General features: G+C 35.4%; 1 protein-coding gene across 5 annotated transcripts in view; it reads left to right on the forward strand.

Annotated features, from left to right (window-relative positions):
• LOC138714982 (zinc finger protein 62 homolog) overlaps positions 1-23,346 on the forward strand; it is a 50,525-nt gene that overhangs the window by 5,077 nt on the left and 22,102 nt on the right. For 2 of the 5 annotated variants that reach the window (XM_069847326.1, XM_069847336.1), the window contains 4 exons: positions 1,344-1,423; positions 16,660-16,811; positions 17,209-17,282; positions 22,111-23,215. In XM_069847326.1, coding sequence (XP_069703427.1) covers positions 1,405-1,423; positions 16,660-16,811; positions 17,209-17,282; positions 22,111-23,215 — 1,350 coding nt within the window. In that variant the 5' untranslated portion in view covers positions 1,344-1,404. The other 3 variants (XM_069847356.1, XM_069847349.1, XM_069847341.1) reach the window with 3 other exon arrangements.

A 23,346-nucleotide genomic window follows, 5' to 3' on the forward strand; every position in this document is an offset into this window, starting at 1 on the left:
TAGGGTAATAATGATGGGTGGAACTGTATCTTAACATTAATAATAAATAGCACTACAAACAATTGCACATAATTTGCTGTATTTCTCTATAATATCGTAAATTATTTATATTTAGGCCAATGTGAATATTAATAAGTTGAAAATATAAATCATTTGACAATAATCACAATTATTACCGTACCTAAATTTCAACATCATCAACTTCATCAGAACTACATGAAGTTCTTTTAGATATCTTTGTGCATTTTCCTTTAACTTTAAACATGATGGATGTTTACAAGGATGATGATTTTTTAAAAAAGTTGTTCCTTCACTTGTTTTGTAATTTTTGCCACATAAATTATAAACACACATATTATTTGGCTTCTTCGTAAAAAACCCCACATAACACTTTTCCTAAAGGACATTTTCACAGTGGAACTTATACTTATGTACAACACAATAATTTAATAACTAGTTGCAACTATCAGACCTGACGGTTAGAAAGCCACGTACCATCTATCTTAAATAGCAGAAAGTTATTTAAAAAGAAGAGATACGACATCATTTGAAATGTTCCAGTAACCCGCGCATTTATATCAGCCAATCAGACAAGTGAAAATTGTCCGCCGTATGTAATGCTGTAATACCAGCACATTTATATTTAAGCAATCAGAGAAAGTCAGCGAGTAAGATAGGCATAGATTGCCAGTTGAATTGGAGTCGAAATTATTTTGTCATCTATGGACCCCATGCTCCGTGTAGGAATGACACGAGAGAACAATTGCAGACATTATTACAAAAACAATCCCTGTCAAAATTGCTATTTTTCAGGAGAACAATAAAAAATAAAAGAATAACACGTGTCAGCTATTCCCGTGCAACTGGTGTTTTATCCTTGTGTCTATTGCACTTGACATGTGCCATTTTTGGAGTCTATAAACATTTAAAATAGTAGCACATGTGTCCTTAATTCAATTTCATTAAAAGTGACTAAGGCTGTTTTTGTAGTAATGTCTTCAATTTGTTAACGGGGATTACTCTATTTTAAAAAAATAACTGGTAGCTTGGTTATTGATGAAAATAACCGGTTATCAGGCTAAACCGGCAAGCAAAAATAACCGGTTATTTTTGCCCATCCCTAGCTCGGGCGTGGGTTGGATTCCCGTTTGGGCTGATTACCTGGTTGGGTTTTTTCCGAGGTTTTCCCCAACTGTAAGGCAAATGTAGGTGATCTATAGCAAATCCTCGGCCTCATCTCGCTATCACCAATCCCATCAACACTAAGTAGTTTATTAGTTGAGACAGCGTCGTTAAATAACAAAAAAAGGTTTGTGTTCTATTAATGCAATGTTCTTCTTTAGGAAGAGTCATGGGATCTGAATGCTATGAACGAGGAGCCAATGTCAGATGTAGTGAAAGAAGATGATGACTGTGCAGGGATGTAAGTAAGGATAAGCTTTCATCCAAAATAATGTGTTGGGGGTGGGGGTCTGTCAAAATGAACGTCATTTTGAAGGGGTTCTGAACTTTTATAAAGTTTAAGAACCGCTGGAATAGAGTATCTAGCAGAAGCAGTTTAAATATATAACACTGGAACGAAGTTTTGTATGGAAAATGGTGTCATAGCAACTGGCTTTTTAACAAGACTCAAATCTTTGGATTTACAGAGTGATGCAGCCACATTGCGAAGACATTGCAAAAACCGAGGAAACTGATGCCTGTGAAATGTGCGAAGATCACTGCAATACTAGACAGGACACACAGGCTGACGTGGAGCTTTCTGACGACAATCAAGATGATTCTTCCATCCCGAAGAACTTGAAGTTAGAAATCTGTGCGAAAGACCCTACTGATCCAAAAGTATTTCAGGTACGTGGAGACAGTGAATTAGGGATGAAATCCTACAAATGCAACATATGCGAGAAGAGTTTAACAAGGAGATATAATCTCCAAATGCATTTATCAACCCACTCTGACGACAAGCCTTACAAATGCGATTCTTGTGATAAGAGTTTTAGAAGTCTGCAACATCTTCGAGAACATAAGTTTGCTCATACGGAGGAGAGACCTTACAATTGTAACACCTGCGAGAAGAGCTTTGCGCAATATAGTTCTCTTCGAAAGCATACTTTAATCCACGCAGCCATTACGCCTTTCAGTTGCAACATTTGTAACAGAAGCTTTGCACAACATAATAATCTTCTAAGACACAAATCGATTCACAAAAGTCGAATGACTTTCGAATGCAAGATTTGTAAAAAGAGTTTCGGGCGTCGTCATCATCTTCAGGATCACGAATTAACTCATACAGAACAGAAACCCTTCAAATGCAGCTTCTGTGAGAAGAGTTTTGCAATACATGGTAATCTGCGAAGACATGAGTCCACACACAAAAGTACGGGCAAATGTTTCAGTTGTGACGTTTGTCATAAGACTTTTGCACGAATAGAATACCTGCGACAACACATGTCAACTCAGTGTCGATAAACGTTTCAAATGCGGCATTTGTGATAGAAATTTTTCACGAATTCAGCATCTGCGACAACACGAAGCTACTCATTCACGTGAGAAACCTTATAAATGCAACTCTTGTACTGATAGTTTTCGAAATCTGACTCAACTGAGGAAACATTCAGTAACTCATACAGGCGAGGATCCTTTGAAATGTAACATTTGTGAGAAAACATTTTCACGATTTTACTATCTTGAGGCACATTTACAAACACATTCAGGTGAAAAACTTTCCAAGTGACAATCTTGTGATAAGGCTTTTGCATCTTAAGAGGAGATGAATTATGTCACAAGGTGAAAAAGACATACAAATGCAACCTCTGTGACAAGAGTTTGCTTAACATCGCTATATTAAAACACACAAACGAACTCATATGTGTGAGAAAAATTATAAATCCAGCTAATGAAATAAGTACAGTGAAACCTCTCCTTACGGACACCTCCAAGATACGGACACTCCTCATATACGGACAGATTTTTATGTCCCAACTGAAATAATATAGAAATAATGATAAATTTAATTCTCGTTTACGGACACGGACAGCTGTTTCACAGTCTTAAAGCTTGCTTTACCTCCTGACTGCGGACAGAACTTGGATTTAAAAATTTAACGTGTTACAAAAATGGAAAATTTAGTTTTGAGAACTGTACAAAAATTCCTTAACATGAAAGAAGACGATAAGGGTTTTGTAGGCTACCACTAGCCCAGCCGGCTACCCCTTGTTAGCTGGAAGCAGGTGGATAAACAAAGTCATAAAATTTAACCTGTCTGATGGGTCCAAGGTTTCCACGATCGTGAAATGGTATTCGACACATGATAGGGTTAGTAAGATTATTCTCTTCACTTCAATCAGTTCTGTTTTGAGAGACATGGCACCTGAATATAAAGGTTAAGTTGAAAACTGTAAATTAAAGTACTGCATAACTGTAGATCTAGAATAAAATTGCATGGCATAGTACTGTATTTTCCTTTTTCAGTCTTATCTACTGTAGCTAAAAGTTGCAAAGAATTTACTCTAGTATACTGTATTTATAATTAAACTAAAGTAATACATTGGAAAGATAATATTAAAATGGATTTGAGGGAAGTAGGATATGACAGAGAATGGATTAATCTTGCTCAGGATAGGGACCAATAGTGGGCGGCAATGAACCTCCGGGTTCCTTAAAAGCTAGTAAGTAAGTAATACATTTCATTTAAAGCATGAAGGAATACATAATGTATAAGTTATTATAAATTTACTGTTTGTTTGGGGAGCCTCCCTCCCAATAACGGACACCTCCCAGATGCGGACAGATTGTTACGTCCCTTCGATGTTCGTAAATGAGAGGTTTCACTGTATATTGCATTATACTGTTCCTCTTCTATCTTATGTATTTCTTTTATTTTTCTTCTGGAGTTTAGGTTAGTTTTTCTCAGTATAGGATGTAGGGATATACCATTTTCATTTAAGATATAACGATGGGGCAGTTCAAAAGGGAAATAACTCAAAATTTAAAATTTTGGGAAAACTGCATTTTAAAGCATTATGTTGCTGGGAAAAATCCAATTAGCAAACACTAATCTGAAACTTATGGGAGGGGAGAATTTTTTTTTTTGTGCGCGCGCGCGTTTTTTTTACTTGAACTTTCCATGAATATCGTAGCCAGAGGAAGGAAATAAATGTAGCATTCACTGCTCAAATGATTAGAATATCTTAAATGTCACAGATATGATATTCAAACTTCATTCATTTTTCCAATAATATGTTGTGGGTTGCTAAGATGCAAATGACTGTAGAATGTTAGAATATTAGAGAAATGATAATGGCCATTGTCCCAAATAGGTGCCACTTAAATGTTCCACATTAAATTTAAAAGGTTTTCCATATAGATTGGATTATGTTCAGCGGGGTGTGGTGAAGACGTCTTCAGGGAAGCAATTCCATGGAAACCCTGTATGTAGGCAACTGACATCAAAGCCCAGTCGAGCAATGGCGTACATACAACAGGCACTGCTTCCCTTCATGTCATGCTACCACACGCCACTGATTATGTTTATAGATTTAGTAGGCTTATGAAAACAGTGGCAAACGTCAGTATACTCATACTTCAAATTAACTAGTGTTTGACAATTTTCGTGAGTTTTAGATTATGTACTTTGAATTTTTACAACGAATTTTATATTTAATAATACTTTTTTCATTATTTTTCATTGAAAGCAATACCTGAAGAAGAATAATAAAGATCAAATAAGTAGTAATACAACAAATTAAGGAACATAACTAATAATTTACAAGCTGGATTTTGTCTGTTAGGAAAGGATCTAAGAAATAAGTGTCTCATCTCTTCTACGAATTTCCAGCATAACAGTATTTGAAAAACGAAATCTATAATGTGGCATTACTTCGCGTTCTTTAAAATGATAAGAGTGGAAATTGTTTAAGTTTTACTATAGAGTAGTTGTAATAAGTAGTTATTCTATTATTTTCCTAAGCCTACTAAACTCAAAACATGATCCACCATATAAGCCGTACCTTTAAATTTATTATACATAACTGATGTCTGAACTGTTTTTATTTCGTCCATGGTAACCTAAAAAATGCATTTATCCATAGCAGTGAAGTAAAAGCTTTTATTCATAACTGATATCTAAACTGGTCTTTCTTTCACCGTCCTTAGCAACCTAAACATTGGCGTTATTCACAGCACTGAATTATAAGTTTTAAACTCACAGCAGTGGATTAAAACTTTTTCCTTGACAACCAACACATTAGCAACAACAAAATCCATACATTCATTTATTTATAATTTCTTCACAAACAATGCATTACAAAGAAAAGGCCTGGTATCGTTATCTAGAATTAAACTTTTATTAGGCTTATATTATACAGGGTGATTCAAAAGTCTCTTGACTTTTCCTGATATCGCTAATGCATGGATTTATTTTATATATAATTGGAAAGAATGCTCACCAAACAAGAAAGAATAGCAGTCGTTTTAGCTCGACTATGTTCAATGACCTATGAATAGGTCCGGCAAGATTTCGAGAGAAGATTCAGGAAACCGGGGCCTAGCGGGCAAGCTATCAGAGATCTGGTAAACAAATTCCAACGAACTGGCAATGTTGTGGATGAGGAGCGTTTGGGGAGACCGGCTACAGTGCAAGCCATATAGGATGCCGTCACACGGAGTCCCACCGCTTCTACCAGGAGACTGAGCAGGGAGCTTGATGTATGGCGTACCTTACACTATATGCCATATCACATCCAGATAATGCACAAGCTTGAAACTGAGGATTTTGCAGCTCTATAAGCAATGTGTTTTGACTTGTTAGATGCAGTCGAGAATGAAAATCTGATGAACAATCTGCTGTTCAGTGATGAAGGGCCTGGAACAGGATGGAATAACAGACACCGTTGTTTTTCAGCAAGATGGCACACCACCCCATTTTGCCTTAATTGTAAGAGAATACCTCAATGAACACTTTCCCAATACGTGGACAGGTCGTGACTCACCGAGATTTTGGTCGTCCCGCTCTCCAGACCTGATACCATTAGACTTTTTCGCTTGGGGGTTCATGAACTCTAAGGTGTATCGATTACGGGTCGACACCCTGTAGGAATTATGACAGCGAATAACTGCAGCAGCAGACGGGATCATGCATGCTATGCTGAACAAAACGTTTCGATCTACGGAAGAAAGATGGAGGCTCTGCCTAGACATAAAGGGCAATCACATTGAAATGCACTGAATGTAGTCTTTGGTGTAGTATATTTCAGAAGTACAGGAACTTTTGCAATTGCATGCCATTTTCCATAAAATGTCAAGAGACTTTTGAATCACCCTGTACTTTATGACACAAGTCAATGTTTAGGAAATGAGCGAAGTGACTTTCCTAATTTGATGAGTGCAATAACGGTATAACATCATAAAGGTGTTTCATACGTTTTTGTATAATAGAATTTTTTTTTGTTTAGTCAACTGTCCGAAAACAGGTATGAACCTCACAAGTGATACCACGAAGGCACCATTTATGAGGCAACTAGGCCAGAAGATACTGGGCTAGGGTAGCCAGTTCCTTTTCCCGTCCATTGCATACATCGCAGACTAGCTACATATTACACTAGTCAGACTTCAGATGTATACAAACAATTGTTCTTCCTCTGACACATATCGTCAAGTGAGCTGTAATGCCTGATAATAGATGTACATATCAGCCAGAACCTCAATCAGAGGATACGATAGCCTTATAAAACAAGAAATAAAGAAATACTATCAAATTTTTTTTTATGATTGGTAGTTTGATATCATGATCTATAAAGAAAGGGATTGCAGTGACAAAGATGATGTATTAAATATTATTGCATGGCAAATCGTTTCATAATATTAATTTTATGGCACAAGACTGCCTCAGATGCTTTCCACTCGACAATAAAATCCTACTTTACTCTCTCGTATCATACATGGCTATTATACATACTTCTAAATTGCAGTTTTAAATTCCTATGTCTTAAATTAATCCATTATTTTCTTCTGTTCTTTCTTCTCCATATTCACTGATAAATTGCAACATCCATCATTACGTTTTTCACTTTAGTCGATGACAAAATTAGAGGACAGTATTCTGATTTTTGTACCTATGCTTCCTATGGATTTAAAACATCTTATTCGTTAATTATTAATAGTTTTTTCTATCATTTTGTTTTCGAAAATTCTGTTGCTACTAAACAATGTCACACATACTCAGAAAGAAGACAGTTCTGAAACTGTTTCAGAGATTTACATGGTTGTTACTCATTAATAATACTTATAACCATTTGCAAATTCACTCAGAAGAGATCTGGAATTTCTATTCACATTAGTGATGTAAAAAATGAAGTTAAGCTATAAAAAAGCTTGAGAATGTTGCGAAAGTTGATCTGTCTTCGTCTTAAGGTTAAAGACTGAGTTGAAAGGAAGTACACTATTTTAGTCGTGGAAAAATCTACGTGACAAACTCACTTCTATAGAGTAATTAATATGTAGATTGAAAATGTTTCACAATGCTATCTTAATAGTCGACTCAAAAGCTACAACACAAGCTATAGCATCAAACAAATTGCCTCTTAGAAATAAAATTAATGAATTACGACAATTAATAAAAAGACTAGGAAACTTACAGAAGAAAATACACTTCCAATGGATACCATCACACATTGGCATACGTGGGAATGAAATTGCTGATGAATTAGCAAAAAAAGGCACAAAACTGCATAGACAAAACAAAGTTTTGAGTACACACACATTAGACATCAAAATTAAAACCAAATCAGAAGCAGAAATAGTCCATAAAATTGATCAACAATCAGAAGGGAAAAAATGGACAGATATCAACAAACTTTGGAAAACATATAGCTTAAAACCAAGACAAGAAGCTGTTGCCGCCTTCAGATTGAACACCGGTCATGACTGCCTTGTAGCACATCTCTGCAAAATTGGAATCCTTAACATTGAAGAATGCCCCTTATGCAACTAGCCAGGTTCATCTGTGGGAAGAGAACACCTATTCACATGCACTGCACTGAATAAGGAAGCACAACAAAATAGCTTTTCTCAACTTTATTTGGAAACAAGAAGCAAAATGGGTTAAATGAGCCCAAATTGCGGCCATTAGAGAACAACAAACAACAACAACCCAATGTGAGAGAGAACTTTTTCGTCTCATCCTGATTTTTATTTGTTGATGGTGGTAGGAATATCAACACCAATAAAAATGACACTTCATAGAAAAGCATGCTAAAATGTTTTATATGATATCTTCAGAAGTACCTACAAAAAAAACAAAATATCGATTTCCCCCCCCCCCCCAAAGAATTTGGCCAAAATCTCACTAGTGTTCTCCCTTAATGAAAGCTATTCTAAACTACAAGGCAAGAAGATAAGTTGATTGGACAACAGCTTTCGTTTATTTTCATTTTTCATTGTGAAATACAGATGGATTTACTGGCCTTTTCAATAGAATCATCATAGCAACAGTTTACTAATGTTTGGTAAGTTAGTACCTAGTAGAAAAAGCTTTAAAGAACAGCAGACCATTCTGAGAATATAATATATTTACAGAAAAAATTTCTTTCCCTATTTATGAAAGGATGGTACAAATTAAAAATATGGTGAATATGTATTTACATAATTGCGCCTGAACATTAAAGTAGCCTTTCTTTAAAACTACCGTAAAATGGGGATGCAGGGGTTGAATAGGGACGAAGTTTTATTAGTATCAAAGATTAAATATAATGATAAGAGTGTTTATGTTTTCATTTATAATGAGTGAACAAAAATATACACTCATTATTATATTTACTATTTGACACAAAGAAATAAAAAAAATAACAAAACTTCGTCCCTATTCACCCCCTGCGTCCCTTTTGAGCCCATTTTACGGTAACAAAATTGTTGTGTAGCCTTCTGCTGTTAATATGATACCGTAGTCGGCAATGGTAAACTTTAGCGCTCCCTGCTTAGGTCGTTCTTGCACGCATGAAATAACAATGGAATTTACAATCTTTGGCAAGGAAGTACTAACAACTATTTTGTGTTTATTATGCCGATAGTTGTTTTATTTTGATATGACCTTGATTTGTGAATCTTATCAAATCCTTCGATTTATTCCATTGCCTAATGCAGTGTCCATTACACGATTGTTGTTAAATCAAGCGAATCAGACTCACTGCAACGGGATCATTAAACTGGATTTAAAATAAAAATAGCTCAAATTGCATTACGTGTAGTGGTTGTTTTTAATGTGAGTAGGTCTAGGCATTTCATAAATAAATTATACACATTTCGTTTCTGCTGACTAAACATTTCTCTTCAGACTTCATAATATTTCCAGGTCAACACTTCTTAAGATATTAACAACTTTTCTTGTGTTATCTTGCGAACTTAAAGATGGTAACATTTCAAGCATTGTATTGTGTATTGTAATGTATACTGAGCCTGTGTACAGTGTTTCTCAGCGTTTGTGATGGTGAGGGGCCCCCCTTTCCCTCGTATTACTTTAGTGCTGCCCCCTGGCCTAAAATATAGAGTCGAATGTAGAACATAGTAATGTGAAATTTGGTACCAATTTAGAAGGAAACAATTTACGGTATGTGCTTAACGCAAAATAGTCGGATGTTTTAATTTTCATAGATCAACTTAAATTATTATTATTATTATTATTATTATTATTATTATTATTATTATTATTATTATTCGTGATGTTTCATATTGCAATTCATTCATATTTTCGTGATTTTTGTATAGGCCTACATGTTATAGTATCTTCTGCTTATAATAGATTAAAATTTAAAAACTATTTAGACTCAGGAAACATCTAGGATTTGCTCACGGAACCCTTAGGCTCCGTAGAACACACCTTGAGAAATGCTGAACTAGGGTGATCAGATCCTCTGTTTTGGAAAAGAGGACAGTAGTATGAGATAATGTGGACCAGTCTAATGGAAATAATGACAAACTAATATCATTTATCGATTTTAAAACATTAGTAATGTGATGAAATTTAGAAATTTGAACATTTTTACTGATACAAATATTAAAAAAAGAAAGGTACCAAGCACGTTGATACTTGCGTGAGGTCGATATTCCTGTCAAAGCATTTAACTTAGGTTTCTCTAATAGATATTTATGAAATTCTTAACAGCAGTCATCATCATAATCATCATCATCATCATCATCATCATCATCATCATCATCAAGCACTAGACCAAGTGGTCTGTTGCGGTCTCAATGGTCTCATGCCATCTTTTTAATGGTCTTCCAACAGATCGTTGTCGAGAAGGGCGGTAATGTAGCACTGCCTTTGGCCATCTTTCTGTTGGCATTCTCTCGACATGCTGTTTCCAATTAACTCTATCTGAGTAGCCAATTTGCAAAACCAGCTATTTGCAAGTTAGACGAATTTTGGCAAATGAGGAAAATTGTGTAAAAACTTATTCATAGATGCTAGAGGTATGATTTCTAGTTTAAATAATGGGGAAAAAATATTTAGTCTGTCTTCCTACAGCTCAGTAATATATATGATTAATAGGTAATTAGTTATATTGTATATTAATTTGCAAATAGCAGGTTTTGCAGCCGAACAGAGCAGTTAGCAGGATTTGCAACTCTATAGGTAGCCATATTAACGATACATTCGCTTGCAAAACCTGGTATTTGATCAATTATAACAATTTATCCGACAAGACTAACTTGGAAACAAACTGACGGTAGAGGAGAACATTCTTATTTTCGTTACATACCTAGATTTGATTAAACACATAAATATTGTACTATAAAAAAGTAAAAAAGGAGAATAGAATACTAATGTTATAGTTTGAAGGTTTACTTATGTACTACTGTTTGTGAAAAGTGCAACACCCAGAAAGAATGGCCCGAACGACCCCAAACTCGGGAGATGTGTAAAACAGAGTACCAAATGTAGTGTGTTCGTACGAGTCCCGCTTCAACTTGTCCTACAGTGATGGTCACATACGTGTTAAGCGCTACCATGGTGAAAGCAGTCTGAGAGCCTGTATTGTTGAGCGGCATTGCGGACAAATTCCTAGTGTGATACAATATGCGATCTCTCTTCCTACGTATTCAGGACAATCTGAACTTCAACCGCTACATTAGAGAGGTCTTAGAGTCCGAGGTACTACCCCTCCCTCAGGCAACTCCACATGCCATATTTCAGCAGGACAATGTCCGATCACATGTGGCGAGGATTGTGCAAGTCTTCTTCGAAGAACGACGGGTATCACTGCTTTTCTAGCCTGCACGTTCACCAGACATTTCGCCCATCGAACATGTCTGGGATATGGTTGGTCGGCAACTTGTTCGTCATGGTCCTCCAGCACCCACTCTTGATGCTTTGTGGACTCGCATACAAACTGCGTGGAGGGAGATTCCCCAGGAACATATCCAAGACGCTTAGAAGCTCTGATTGCAGCGCATGGAGGCTTCACTCCATACTGAAATCTCACGGTCACAGATCAGGTACAGATCTGTAATTCTAATCCTTTGTGTATTGTCATGTACCTAAACTGTGATATCAATTTCATTTCAGTCACATGTATCCTTCTTGGTGTTGCAATTTCTACAAATATCAATATAATATAACACTTTACAAAATGTTCGGTTCTTCCTCATCCATGAGTTCCAAGTCCACTACATCCGTATGATCGTCCTCATCTTCACTCAGGTCTGCAAAAGCAAGGTCTTGCTGCTGGTTGAACATTTCGGTATAGAAGGTCAGGTTTGCATTCCGAAGCCAGTCCTACCTGAAGTGCAATTCCAGAAGTCTTTCAATGTCCCTGATGTTTGCTTCTTTAAGGATGACACCCATTGAAATGTACTGTTGTCACGCCAGGAGAAGGCGGCTGAAGTACTTAGACGGGGCGAAGGGGAAACAGTCGCGCATGCGCACCGCGCTGTCCACTGCAATATTCCTGTTCCACAAACATCTACTGCACGTGTCTATGAGTCTTTGCGACTTTGTGAAAATAATAGCGGGGTTTTTACTGTAGTGTGGGGTAATGGCTTTGTTGAGAGATTCGAATTAATACACACGGCTGGAACATAAACAGTCGATTATCATGGACAGATCATACTCCACAAATTTTGAAAAATGTGATAATGGTAGTCATAGCGACAGCACCGAAGATGCGGAATCTTTTATGTCTGACTCCGTTCCCGTGTAGCCAAGTAAGTGGACGAAGTTTTCAGGTCAGAGCATAGCGTATAGTTCCCCCGTCCCGCCTATCGACTCCCCGCGCCAACTCGTAGCGCGAAGACAGTAGTCCTTTTGGAAATGTTTAACTTTTTTGTTTAAACTTTTGGATTCGCTTTTTCACTGGTACCATTCTCTTCATCATCTGTATCATCTCCCTCAACACTAACAGAGTTATTGAAACAGGATACACCATATCCATCCACACTCATTTCGGCAAAAGTCGAAAAAACTGCAAGATAATCACAGTAACCACTTCAAGACTTCAACACACTTAACATAAAAGGTTAGAAGTCCCCGATAGAGTGCGGGCAGAAACTCTCAGCTGATGTCTTAAATGCAGCAGTATAGTCAATTTAACTATAGGAGCAAAAGTAGCTTTATTATCAGCGTCTAATAATATCTTATTCGTTATTTTAGTATGCTCAATGTAATTCTTATGGAGATCGAAATAGCAGCTTTTGCATCCGTAACTCTCAATATGGCCATGTTGTCTCAGTGACATTTAGCAGGTTTTGCAAAAGTAAACATGGCATTGTGCAGTTAGCAGGTATTGCATCCTAACACTCTCCACACTTAGCAGGTTTTGCAACCGTATGCAATTTTATTTACTAGATTTAAAGGGTTTAGAGTTGGATTTGTAACCGAATGTATGGCTTATTACGTAGCTAATGACGAACTGAAACCATGGTTACCATTATCTCATTTTTCATATTTTTTACAGTTAGCTGGTTTTGCAACTGGGCTACTCATCTATTTTAAGAAAAATTTTGATATAGGTTGGACGTTCTTTTGGAAGAATTGACAGCAGCATTGCTTAAAATTTTATTTTACTAGCAATTTTATCTTTCACAGATTCTATTATCAACAGCAGTGCTGTGCTTCGAAAAGAATTGAAACTATTGCTGTGGCGTCATTACAAACTGTAAAAGCCTCAATGCAGAATATACTTACATTTTGATGAACGAAAAGTAGGACATTTTGCAAAAATTAAAAAGTTTGTTCGTAGTCAGAGGACTCAGATATAAAAATGAAGGCATGTTCGCGAAAAAGAAGAGTCTGGTCACCCTATTGTTAACCCGCTTTCTTTGACTCGCAAGATCAATGATAATAGCTTGTCATACGCCGAGAAGGGGGGGCAAAGGGGGCGAGTGCATATGGGCCCGTGAGCAATAAGGGCCCGTCAGATTGAGTCTGATTACTTTTCATTATCACGAATAATTATTCACAGATACATACTGGTACTATAAAATTTTGTAAGAATATTTGTTACATAAATTTGACATATTAACTCAACAATAGTAGAATTAATACAAATTACCACTTCATTATGTAAATGTTTAACTTTTATATAATAGAATATCAGTTTCCCACATTAATGTTCACCGACACGACAATTGAGGGCCCCGGCATTTGCCAGAATTATGTTCCCATCGCGTGTACTGAACATGTTCAATTATCTATTGGCTTGTCCACACCTGTGGAGTAACGGTCAGCGCGTCTGGCTGCAAAACCAGGTGGCCTGGGTTCGAATCCCGGTCGGGGCAAGTTACCTGGTTGAGGTTTTTTCCGGGATTTTCCCTCAACCCAATACGAGCAAATGCTGGGTAACTTTCGGTGCTGGACCCCGGACTCATTTCACCGGCATTATCACCTTCATTTCATTCAGACGCTAAATAACCTAGATGTTGATACAGCGTCGTAAAATAACCCAATAAAATAAAAAAATAAATAAATAAATCTATTGGCTTGTCCTTTTTAACTACCAAACCCCCGTTGGCCCACCACAATATGCTAGTGGACGCTCTCAAACGAAGTAGCAGTATACGTTTCCTTTTCAGTACATTGTATGTTTCGTGTCGCAACTTTCGTCTTTTCGTTGTCGTTTGTCTAGTAAATTCTGTTCATTAGTGTTACTGGTTATAGTTTAACTGCACAATGGACAAGTACAGGCATAAGTCGGGAGCTGAGAAGCACAAGGAGAGACAGAAAAAATTGTAAGATATTAATATGGATGGTAGACTGCGTGAAAAATATTATGAAGATATTAATAAAGAGATCAATGATGAGCCGAAATATTTAAAATCAATTCATGCCTCTAATTTAGGGCCAACCCCACTGAAACCCATGAATCTCCTAAATAGTCTGAGGGAATTAAAGCTGGATACTTTATTTCCAAATATTTGCATAGCCATTAGAATATTCTATACAATTCCTGTGACAGTTGCTGATGCTAAAAGATCCTTCAGCAAAATGAAGGGAATAATAAATGTTTTCAGATAAACAATGTGTCAAGAACAACTGAGTAACCTTGGCTCCTTAGTCTGGAGAGCGATCTTGCTAGGTCTTTAAATTTTGATGATATAATTGATGATTTTGCATCAGTGAAGTCAAGGAGAGTTGTTTGTTGATGTTGGACTGCAAGTTAGAAATTACAGGTGTTTAAGAATAATGTTTTATGAATATAATATATTGTGCTAATGTGAAGTTTTGCTAAAAGTTTTCAATGTAATAAAAGTGTATATTTTTAAGTTCGTATCTGTGTATGGGATATCTTATTTATTTTGCAAATGATTATTATGATTAGAATAACTGGTAACTTGTAATTGTTACTTTTTTCAATGGGGGTCCGAGTACAGTATTGCATAGGGGCCCATAAGTTCTGTCGGCGGCCCTGCTCATAATTAATGAGATTATAAATCTTGGTAATCATAGAGTTAATGTAGCTACTTAAAAAAAACTTTTTAATGCCAGTTTATTTGTAGGCTATGAAATTAGTTCATATTCGAACTGTGAATAAAAAAATCTTCTCTGCTTTCATACATTATCTTTCTTTTTATACCGAGACGGGACCTGAAAGCTTCCACCACAGTCTGAGGCTTATTGTGCTTAGAAATCTTATTTGTGTGAGTGATCTGTGTTGCTGAATGGTCATGCTCTTGTGTGAATACAGCACACTGCCCCATGAACTTAACCCAGGCTGTCGTAGTGATGATAAGTACATGTAAAGAAATAATGACAAAAGGAGTCCGAGGCTCAGTGCCGATAATTAATCAGAAATTCTGCTTTAATTGGTTGAGGGAAAACATTGGAAAAACCCCAACCAGGATTTGACCCAAGCCTGCTCCTTTCATAGTCAGACATGCTAATCATTACTCCACAGTTGTGGACCGAGACTGTACATGCAGTACTGCAATAAATGCAGCTGATTTTCTTCATGTCAAAGTCTTTTAAGAATTGACTATTTATTTTAATCGTAATTTATTGTGTATTGTATATTTTTCAATATGAAAAACTTATCAGATTACCAGGAAACAATTGGGATTCATACAGTCCTCTCTGTAGATTGAAAACTCAAAAAAGTTTCATATCCATTGTTCAAGAATTAAAACAGAATATCAATATCCCGAATTTAAAAGAAAACTTACAAATTAAACCAAACCCTTTAACTCTTTTAAATATAGAATATAATCTAAATTTAACAGAAGAAATACTGAAATCAGAAGTAAACACTGAAATGCTGAAACAATTGTCTTTAGAGACAATTAATATTAGGTACCCTCCACAAAACTGGCTTCATTTATACACCAAGGGATCCTTGATCTCCAGAGAACAAGGTGCCGGTGCAGGTGTTACATGCTGTCTCTTCTCACTTTATAGATCTCTTGGATATGGAACAACAAGTTTTGATGGTGAAATCATTGCAATAAGTGAAAGTCTCAGGAATCTTCTATGTCACATCAATAAATTTAAGAATGCAGTTATATTGTCAGACTCCAAAGCAGCTATTCTATCAGTAGTCTCTAAACACACACTTTCATCCCAAACAGCAGAAATAACTAAAATGCTCACTCAATAAAAGAAATGTATTCCAATGGATACCATCCCATTGTGGAATCCTGGGAAACGAGAATGCGGATGCTTTAGCAAAGAAGGGCAGCACTGCTACTTACAGACCTGTTACTAAATCTACGTATTACTCTGTGAAAAGATTTATTAAATCTACATACTTAGACTTTAACAAACAAAATTTGATAACACAATCCCAAGGGAAAAAATGGAACTCTCTGCATCATAATCCACAGTTAATTCCCGATTACCACGAAAATCGTCTGTAGCTGCATTTAGATTGGCAACAGGCCATGATTGTTTGGCCAAACACCTGCATAGAATTGGAATATATCAGTCCCCTAACTGCCCATTGTGCAACTCAAACCAAGAAATGGATTCGGAACACCTCAAAATCGGTGCTTCAGTGGCTGGTCATGATAATATCTTTGAAAAATATTGGAGTGTAGGAGGTCAAATGACTTTATTGTCAAATGCCTGGCATTAGAAAACAACAACATTTATTGTATAGAAGACGTTCACAAGTTTTAATAATTGTCTTAATTGTTATAACAGTAAGGATTTCTATGCAAATGTTTCCTTTTCAGTTCTCATGCATTCGTTTGGAACAGAATCTAATATGGATTCTTTGGATCTAGAGAATGGAGATGCCGTAGTAATTAAAATAGAACCAGATATCGATCCACTGACTATCCAGAATGAACATACAATTGAAGAAGAGATAACATCACTATCAGTGGTAAGTCATTATGAGATTTTTTTTTCCCCCATCATTTGATAGAACAAACTTTTCTCCCCACTCTCCAATTTGTGGACATGAATGAAATTAATAGGAATGAAATTTCTTCAACGAGAATCTTGTGTATTTTTGGACTTTAGAAACTAGAGAAACTTAGTTAATTGTTAGTGATTAATCAGCAAATATAGGTTCTATAGTTGAAAGTATTTCCATAAGTTTTCTAAGTCATTCTTAAAAATATTGATTTTTTTCTTAACCTTGTAAATATTTTCAAATACATTACAAAGCAATTGTTCATGAGTCTTTGCATGCACACGATACGTCTTTGTAATAATACTTGCTGAACAGCATATAATACGTCATATTACTCTATGTTAATAGCATTTTTCTTTATTAGGAAGCATCAAGAAATGTACACGATATCGAAGAGGAAATCATCCCAGAAATAAAGAAAAATAACTTAAATGAGACGTAAGTATAATATGTATACTTTAATCTGTAATTTTGCTTTCCATGCACCAATTGTGATTAAGAAATGCCATTTGCTTTGTGTTTCCTCTTAAAAGGAACAGACTGCAATTTAGTGTTTAATGTATTGATATTTTGGTGGTGTCCACACCTGTGGAGTAACGGTCAGCGCGTCTGGCCGTGAAACCAGGTGGCCCGGGTTCGAATCCCGGTCGGGGCAAGTTATCTGGTTGAGGTTTTTTCCGGGGTTTTCGCTCAACCCAATACGAGCAAATGCTGGGTATCTTTCGGTGTTGGACCCCGGACTCATTTCACCAGCATTATCACCTACATATCATTAAGACGCTAAATAACCTAGATGTTGATACAGCGTCATAAAATAACCCAATAAAATAAAAAATAAAATATTTTGGTACAGAGCGTTCTCAAGACAGTATCAGCTGATTTAGTTACAGCTTTTACTTCCTCAATATTCGAAATTTAAAGAGAAAATGTTTTGATGTTTTTAAAAAAAAATTTTTTAAGACTTCAATAAATACTGTGTCCAGCATCTCTGATAGATAAAAGTGATTTTCGTCATACCATTTCTCTAGCTCTTTCTGTTCATCTTTCTGTGTACAATGATTTTTCCAAAATGTTGCTGAAATTTGTCCACATTTAATAATTGTCAGTGAATCCAAATGTAAATGATGCACTCTGATTGTAATACTCATTATTAAAAATTAATCTGTCCCTTTTTAATCAATGCAGTTATAGTGGAAATAGCTGTAACCAAATCTTGAGTAGCTTTTTAATACACAAAGTGATACCTGATGTGGTATAGACAATATGCCGATAATCTTTGTCAGAGAAATTAACTTAAGTTTACGTCATATTCATCCAGTCAGAAAATACTTCCAATAACAATGTTGAGATTAACACTTTAAACCTGCTGGTGGTATTAATATGCCACCAAGAACCTAGTAGTACTATTCATCTCATACACATTTTGAAAATTTGCTATTTTTTTATCGAGAAAACCAACTGCAATATCAGTGTGAATTCTTAACCATTCGATACTCCGTTTCATCTAATGTTTATTCATGTTAAAGAGAAAGAGATTTAAAGAGAAATAAATTGTCTGGCCTTAATTAAGGGTGACCACAAGCATCCTGGAAATTAATAGCTGTGATATAATGAATTAAAGTTGAATATTCTTGTAAAAGTAAATTGTAATAATTAAGCATCGTCAGTATCAATTATAAAATAAAATCTTAAAAGATAACCTTAAAATTAAACTTATAAATAAAAGATTTTATTTGAAATTATATTATGGTATAGCCTTAATTAAGACCTTCTGAGTGGTATAAATGATATTGTATAATCTGCAGGGAATATTTAAGAATTTGGATGATTTTTTTTAATTACAAAAAATAGTATTGATAATTGATTAAAAAATTATATATAAATTTTGGTAAAAAACCCCGAACACCAAAAAGTAAGCCTATTACTACCTATATCCCCATGGTTGTTTTAGTAAGCGTTCATAGATGGTGGAACGTGTACGTGTGCGTTATTCTCATTTTATCAACCAGCAGGATATCATACAACAAATTTTGATGCGGAAATAATGGCTATTCATATCTCACTCCAACACCTACTGTACAGAATAGATAAATTTCAAAATGCTGTCATTCTCTCTGATTCTAAAGTAGCATTATATGCAATAAATTCATATAAAATGATGTCAATCCAAATTAAAGAATGTCACAAAATGATCCAACAACTTCAAAAACTACAGAAAAGAATTCAATTGCAATGGATACCTGCACATTGCGGAATTGCTGGAATTGAAACTGCTGACTTTCTTGCCAAAAAAGGATCCAATTTAATTCAGAATAAAAATACAAGCCTGGTTGAGTGTTAGAGAAGGCCGTATGGCCTTAACTCTGCCAGGTTAAATAAATCATTATTATTATTATTATTATTACCTTTTACATCCATCAAAAGACTAATTAAAAATAAATATATAATCAAGCAAAACCAAGCACTATGTACCAAAGCCAGAGATAAAAAATGGAGCATTTTAATTAAAAAAAAAAACAAAAATTATTCCAGAAATCCCACGTAAATCTGCAGTAGCAAAATTCGGACTGCTTACAGAACACGATTATTTGGCCAAACACTTGAATAAAATAGGAATTTACACAAATCCAAATTTCCCCCTATGCAACAAAGAAGAAGAAATAACTGAAGATCATCTACAAACCTGTGAAGTTCTACCTGATGGATCCACCACAGAGAAATATTGGAGAACAAGAACGCTAATGGCTTCGTTGCCAGAGCCCGGTATTAGATAACAACAACAACAACGTGTATGTGTTTATAGCTTTAATGTATAACTTGTTTTCCTCGAATATTTCAAAATGACACTTGGTATTTCGAGTCTTCATGTATCCTTTGGATTTATGCTAAGAATACAATCTGCAATTATTTTCCTTTTAATTTTATTCCTCTTCATATTCCTGTTTAAAATATAAATCTTTATAAAACCTTAAAACTTCAAAAGTATCGAAGTCGTTAAAAAGATAATATACCTAGTACAATGGATGGACCCTTTTTGACACTGGTTCGCGTGCCTTCGTCAGCATCTGGTGAACTGCTGTTGCTACTACTGCTTGTTTTCATTCTAGTTTTGGTCAGCCTTAAGATTATGAGTACCAAAAACCACATCAACTGTTGCCCTAGAAATTGAATGTAATATTCAATCAGTCAGACACTATGTATTACAAAAGGATCTAAAAATAAATTTAAAATTGCAAAACTCATCTAGATCTCATACGTTCTTCAATCTGTCGGATAATATCCTGTGTAATTTCTATAAAATAAACAAAGAAGAAATACCAATCTATATCACAGGAAATCATTCCAAAAATGATCCTCCATACATTCTTAAGTTAGATGCCATGATGCCATGACTACTCTGCAGCACATATAAGGATCACCTTCAAATTTATACAGATGGATCATTGAATCCTAATAATGGGACATCAGGAGCAGGGTATTATATTCCAAAATATCAAGAAAGTTATTTCATACCATGTTCATCCTCCTGCAGTCTTGACACTGAATTGCTAGCTATTGATGCTGCTCTTCAGTGTGTTACTCAAATTTCAGAAAAATTATTTGCATACTTACCGACTCCAAGGGGGTTATATTTAATAATTAAATATGTACCTAATCTATATGCACATAGAATTATTCCAATTCAGAAACAACTAAGTAAACTAAAAGAACTCCAAAATGAAATAACATTTCAATGGATACCTAATCATTGTGGTATACCTGGAAACGAGAAAGTCGATAACATTGCAAAACAGGCAACATATTTGAAACCAAGATCTCTCCAAGTGATATCTCTATCCAATCCCTTCGCTTCAGTAAACTCTCATTTTACAAACGTATGGATCAAGAATTGGCTCTCTTCTGACAAAGGAAAAATTTTGCAGTGCGTACAAAAGAAACCAGATGCCCTGGAAATGTACAAAAACTTGCCCAGACATGTTCAAACATTTTTAACAAGAGCCAGAACAGGTCACATTGTCACACAATTGTACCTTTCTGATAATCCTACTTGTCTGTGGTGTAATAATCATGATGAAGATCTGGAACACATTCTTCTATACTGTCCATCCATAAACCACAAAAGAAGTAAATAAAAATCATCAGTACCAGTTGCAGAAGACACAGCCCTGCAGTATATATTGACTACACCCCAACACTGGCTACTAGCAACAGGCATCTATAATGAACAGCGATCAAAATACCCCTCATTTCTCATGAAAAACAGGAACTGAAAAGACTACAGTGAACTATAGTGGACCTTATGTTGTAAGCAAATAGCTGCATACATTAAGATTGATTGATTGATTGATTGATTGATTGATTGATTGATTGATTGATTGATTGATTGATTGATTTATTTATTTATTTATTTATTTATTTATTTATTTATTTAATAATGTACTTTTTGATGTGAAGTGTAGTATCTCCATATCTGATTCTGTGTTTGTAATTATGGTTGTTATTATGTATTAGTGATTTATTTTGTTTTTTATAATTTTATGTGTTCTATGGTTTAGTTATTACTGTCATACTTAAAATTACGCCAACATAACATATTTCATCACAAAATATCTGAAACAGAAAGGCAGTTTAGAGAAAAATGATCCTACAATATGCTTGTGGACAATTGTTGGTTTCTTATAAGAGAGGGAGAGAGAGGTTTCTGGGTTCATCTAAAAAGGGAGAGTTCCAGAAAAACTTTCTTATATTGAAAATAGATTCACTTTGATATCCTTGATTTTAATATTTTAATTTAAAAAATATGTACCCGTAAGAATAAATAATGTTGTTTGTGCTGCAATCCTTTTAAATTAATACTGATAATTTGAAATGCTGCAGTAACATATAATTTAAGAACGTGAAATTACAAATATATATAGCCTATATGTACAATATTTTTATGAAAGATTTTCAGTGTGACTACAGAAGATTTTCGATTTCATATTCATATTCAGGGATCATGAATTCCTAGAAGTCCCCTGCTTTCATTTCTTGGGGAGAAAAATCTTGAAATTTGGTTGACATGTGTTATATGTAAAATCAATGATGCAATATTTTCCTTTCAGTGTTGCATTCTCAATGCCATTAGTCAATTGTTTTTTCATGGTTTAAATCTGATATAGTTGTAAAATATTTCTTTAAAAATGGGGAGGAGGGGACTAGGGCTCAACGAGCCCCCCCCCCCCCAACTACGCCACTGATTGTAATCATTCTTTTTAATTTACAGGACTATGCAGCCACATTCCCAGGATAATTTGAGGATCCAAGAAAGTGATACCTTCAATATGCCCATAGACTTCTCTAATGAGGGACAGTGTGATATGGATTGTGTTACCCTCAGTAATGCTGCAAATGACATGCACTTACAAGTGAACACTTCTAATGAAGGCACGAAGCATTTAAAATGCAATATTTGTAATAAGAATTTTACACGACGGCATAATCTTCAAAGACATAAATTGAGGAAGCACAAGAATGTACGCGAGGGAAATTTCAAGTGTCATATTTGTGACAAGGATTTTGTGCAGTTTCAGTATTTTCAGCAACACATGGACGGACACCATGAAAGCAAGCCTTTTGATTGTGACGTCTGTGGCAAGAGTTTTTACCGTGCATGTAGTCTCACATTACACAAATTCACTCATACTGACGTCAGGCCTTACAAATGCAACTGTTGTGGTAAGGATTTTCGATATAATCGAAACCTTCGACGACACGCACGCAGACATATCAATGAGACGCCTCTCGAATTTAATGTTTGCGAGGACAGATTTTCGCTAGATAAAAATATTCAGGGAGACGAATTAACTCACAAAGATGGCGATTTAATTAAACCAAGAACTGATATAAATCTCTTGTGTCAGGAGAAGAGTAATAGCCGAATTGCTGCAGATGTACTTGAAACACAACCAGACATCAACGCATTCATTCATACTGATGTCAAGTCTCACAAATGCAACTTTTGTGGTAAGAACTTTCGATATAAACGGAACCTTCTAAGACACGCACGCAGACATATCAATGAGACGCCCCTCGAATTTAATATTCGCGAGAAAAGTTTTTCGCAAGATAAAAATATTCAGGGAGACGAATTAAGTCACGAAGATGGCGATTTAATTAAACCAAGAACTGATATAAATCTCTTGTGTCAGGAGAAGAGTAATAGCCAAATTGCTGCGGATGTACTTGAAACACAACCAGAAATCAACCCAGTGACTTCAAAGTATGAAGATGCTGCTGTTGCTGATGCAGTTGAAACACAACCCGAAATTGAATCATTGTTTATAAAGACTGAATATGGAAATGGAGAAGAGGAAAAATCGCTTTCACTAGTAAGTGATTACCTGATCTATTGTGCTGCTATGACTGCATTATGATGTCGTTCGTCCAGTGCCTAAGCAATTGACAGTGCAGTCATTTTCTGTCTGTACACTTATAGAAACTTTTTTTTTACCAAAATTCA

The sequence above is a fragment of the Periplaneta americana genome, chromosome 2 (assembly GCF_040183065.1).
Source record: "Periplaneta americana isolate PAMFEO1 chromosome 2, P.americana_PAMFEO1_priV1, whole genome shotgun sequence".
NCBI lineage: Eukaryota > Metazoa > Arthropoda > Insecta > Blattodea > Blattidae > Periplaneta > Periplaneta americana.